Below are 2880 nucleotides of genomic sequence, written 5' to 3'. Positions count from 1 at the left end.
GTTGGTTTCACCAGGGCCCTGTACAACCTGCTTGCTCCTAAACTCAAATCCTCTCGCAATGCAGGCCACAGCTTTCTTCACTGCCCGTTGTACCTGCATGCTTACTTTCAGTGTTTGATGTACATGCACACCCGGGTCTTGTTGCACCTCCCCTTTTCCGAATCTGACACCATTCCGATAATTTCCCCATCATAAATTCATGCTGACTTTGACCAATCCTGTGACTGCTTTCCAAATGCGCAGTTATAACATCTTTAATAATCAACTCAAGCATCTTCCCCACTACAGATGTAAGGCTAACTGATCAATGATTTCGTTTTCTCTCTCCCTCCTTTCTTAAAGAGTGGAGTTACATTGGCTACCCTCCGGTCCACAGGAACTGATCAAGAGTAGAAAGAACATTGGAAAATGATCACCAATGCATCCACGATTTCTAAGGACACCTACTTGAGTACTCTGGATGTAGACCATCAGGCCCTCAGGATTTATGCCTCCAGTCCCAACAGTTTACCTAACACCATTTCCTGACTAATGTGGATTCTCTTCAATTCCTCCCTCCCACTAGATCCTCCGTCCCCTAATATTTCTGGGAGATGGTTCTGTCTTCACCAAGGAAGACACAAATAAAGTACTCATTTAACTGTTCTGCTGCCATTTCCTTGTTTCCCATTATAAATTCACCTGTATCTGATTGTAAGGGACCTACATTTGTCTTCACTAATCTTTTCCTTTTTACACATCTAAAGAAGCTTTTACAGTCAGTTTTTATATTCCCCGCAACCTTTCTTTCATGTGTAGGAAAGAACTGCAAATGCTGGTTTAAAATCGAAGCTAGACACAAAATGCTGGAATAACTCAGCGGGTCAGGCAGCATCTCTGGACAGAAGGAATGGGTGTCGATTCGGGTCGAAACCCTTCCTCAGACTGATGTCAGATGAGAGGGTGGGACAAAGATAGAATGTAGTCGGAGACAGTAAGACTAGTGATTTTTTCTTTCATGCTCTTTTCCCCCCCTTTTAATTAACCCCTTTGTCCTCCTCTTGCATTCTCAATTTCTCCCAGTCCTCCAGTTTGATGCTTCCTCTGCCAATTCATATGCCTCTTCCTTGGATTTAACACTTCCCTTGATTTCCCTTGTGAGCCACTGTTGAGCTGCCCGCCCCATTTTATTTTTTCGCCAGACACGCATTTTTTGCGAGAAGTTAAAGTGGATTTAACAGTGGATTTGGTGATAAGTTGACAAAAACTGGATTCATTCAGAAATATCAATAAAATACTGCCCTAGGTTCCCGACTGCTGTGAAATTGGCGGGCAATTTGAAATTTAACCCGCAACCAATGATACTGCAGTCCGTGCTCTCTGGTTGGCTGAGCTTCCCCCACCCCACCCGCCGGTCACAAATCTCTGTATCCCCCCCCCCCCCCCACCCGGCCTCAGACCTTCAGAAACCGCCGCCTGATGCTGACAGACCTGCAGCCACTCGCAGGCATGGGACACCGTGAGTGACATCTCTGCTCCAGCCATTCAGAGGCTGTGGGCCGGCGCTTCACCAACGATTTAAAAGCCGGTCCCAGAGCCGGCTCCGTCATTCCAGTGCCTGTGTTTCACGCTGTGCACTGACTGTGGAAGGAGAATGGCCCGGACCAAGCAGACAGCGCGCAAATCGACCGGAGGCAAAGCTCCTCGCAAACAGCTGGCGACCAAAGCGGCGCGGAAGAGCGCTCCAGCCACGGGCGGAGTGAAGAAGCCTCATCGCTACAGGCCCGGCACCGTGGCTCTGAGGGAGATCCGACGCTACCAGAAATCCACCGAGCTGCTCATCCGCAAACTGCCCTTCCAGCGCCTGGTGCGGGAGATCGCTCAGGACTTCAAGACAGACCTGCGCTTCCAGAGCTCGGCCATCATGGCCCTACAGGAGGCCAGCGAGGCTTACCTGGTGGGGCTCTTTGAGGACACCAACCTGTGCGCCATCCACGCCAAGCGAGTCACCATCATGCCCAAAGACATCCAGCTGGCCCGCCGCATCCGCGGGGAGCGCGCCTGAACCCCACCTCCACCAAGGACAACAAACGGCTCTTTTAAGAGCCACTAACCCGGCAGAAGAAAGTGCTGCGCCTTTGTCTTAATGTCCTGTTACATTAATGTTCTGTTCTTTCCGCGGGGGTTTTAACTGAATTGATGCCGCAGACTCTGCTTCTGAGCGGAGTGTGACTCCAGTGATTCAAGTGTAACTGGTTACGATGTAAACGCCAAAGCTGCTCATAATGCTGTGTACACGCCGCGCACAGACTAGCCCCTGTTCGCTCTGCGCCCCATTTTCTCGCGCTCTGGGTTCAAGGACAACAAACACCTTTATTACGCACTTTCCCCGCGCGGACCTCAGTCGCTGATCAGCCCTTCCACAGTCACTGAGTTACTGCATCGACAACGTAAAGTTCCACACAGCGCTAACGCAGCTAACGGAAATCATAACGGCTCTGTTCAGAGCCACGCACGGTCTCGCTGAAAGGGTTGTGCTGATATTTCAACACTACGTTGCTGCAACTGGTTCGATATTTCCGTTTCAGGTGATAATTCTCATTCTGTTTATTTTGATCAAATTGACCGTCCAACCCCCGGTATAGTATACCCCATTGGGGAGTCTAAAACCAGGGGTCACTGTTTATGAATAAGGGATATGCCATTTCGGAATGAGATGAGGAAAAGCTTTTTCACCCAGTGTTGCGAATCTGGAATTCATTGCAACGAAAGGCAGTGGAGGCCAATTCACTGGATGTTTTCAAGAGAGAGTTAGCTCTTCGGGGTAACGGAATCAAAGGATATGGGGAAAAAAGCGGGAACGGGGTACTGATTTGGGATGATCAGCCATGATCATATTGA

General features: G+C 49.4%; 1 protein-coding gene across 1 annotated transcript; it reads left to right on the top strand.

Annotated features, from left to right (window-relative positions):
• Positions 1–1633: 1633 nt before the first annotated feature.
• On the top strand, positions 1634–2044 carry LOC144609406 (histone H3-like). The gene has a single exon (XM_078427876.1). The coding sequence runs from the start codon at positions 1634–1636 to the stop codon at positions 2042–2044; it is 411 nt and encodes a 136-aa protein (XP_078284002.1).
• Positions 2045–2880: the final 836 nt, after the last annotated feature.

This window comes from Rhinoraja longicauda, chromosome 34 (assembly GCF_053455715.1).
Source record: "Rhinoraja longicauda isolate Sanriku21f chromosome 34, sRhiLon1.1, whole genome shotgun sequence".
NCBI lineage: Eukaryota > Metazoa > Chordata > Chondrichthyes > Rajiformes > Arhynchobatidae > Rhinoraja > Rhinoraja longicauda.
The sequence above is the reverse complement of the archived record's forward strand: the minus strand, read 5'-3'. Positions and strand labels throughout refer to the sequence as shown.

Excerpts from the sequence above, each read along its gene's own strand:
- LOC144609406 (XM_078427876.1), top strand. The coding sequence starts at position 1,634 with ATGGCCCGGACCAAGCAGACAGCGCGCAAATCGACCGGAGGCAAAGCT.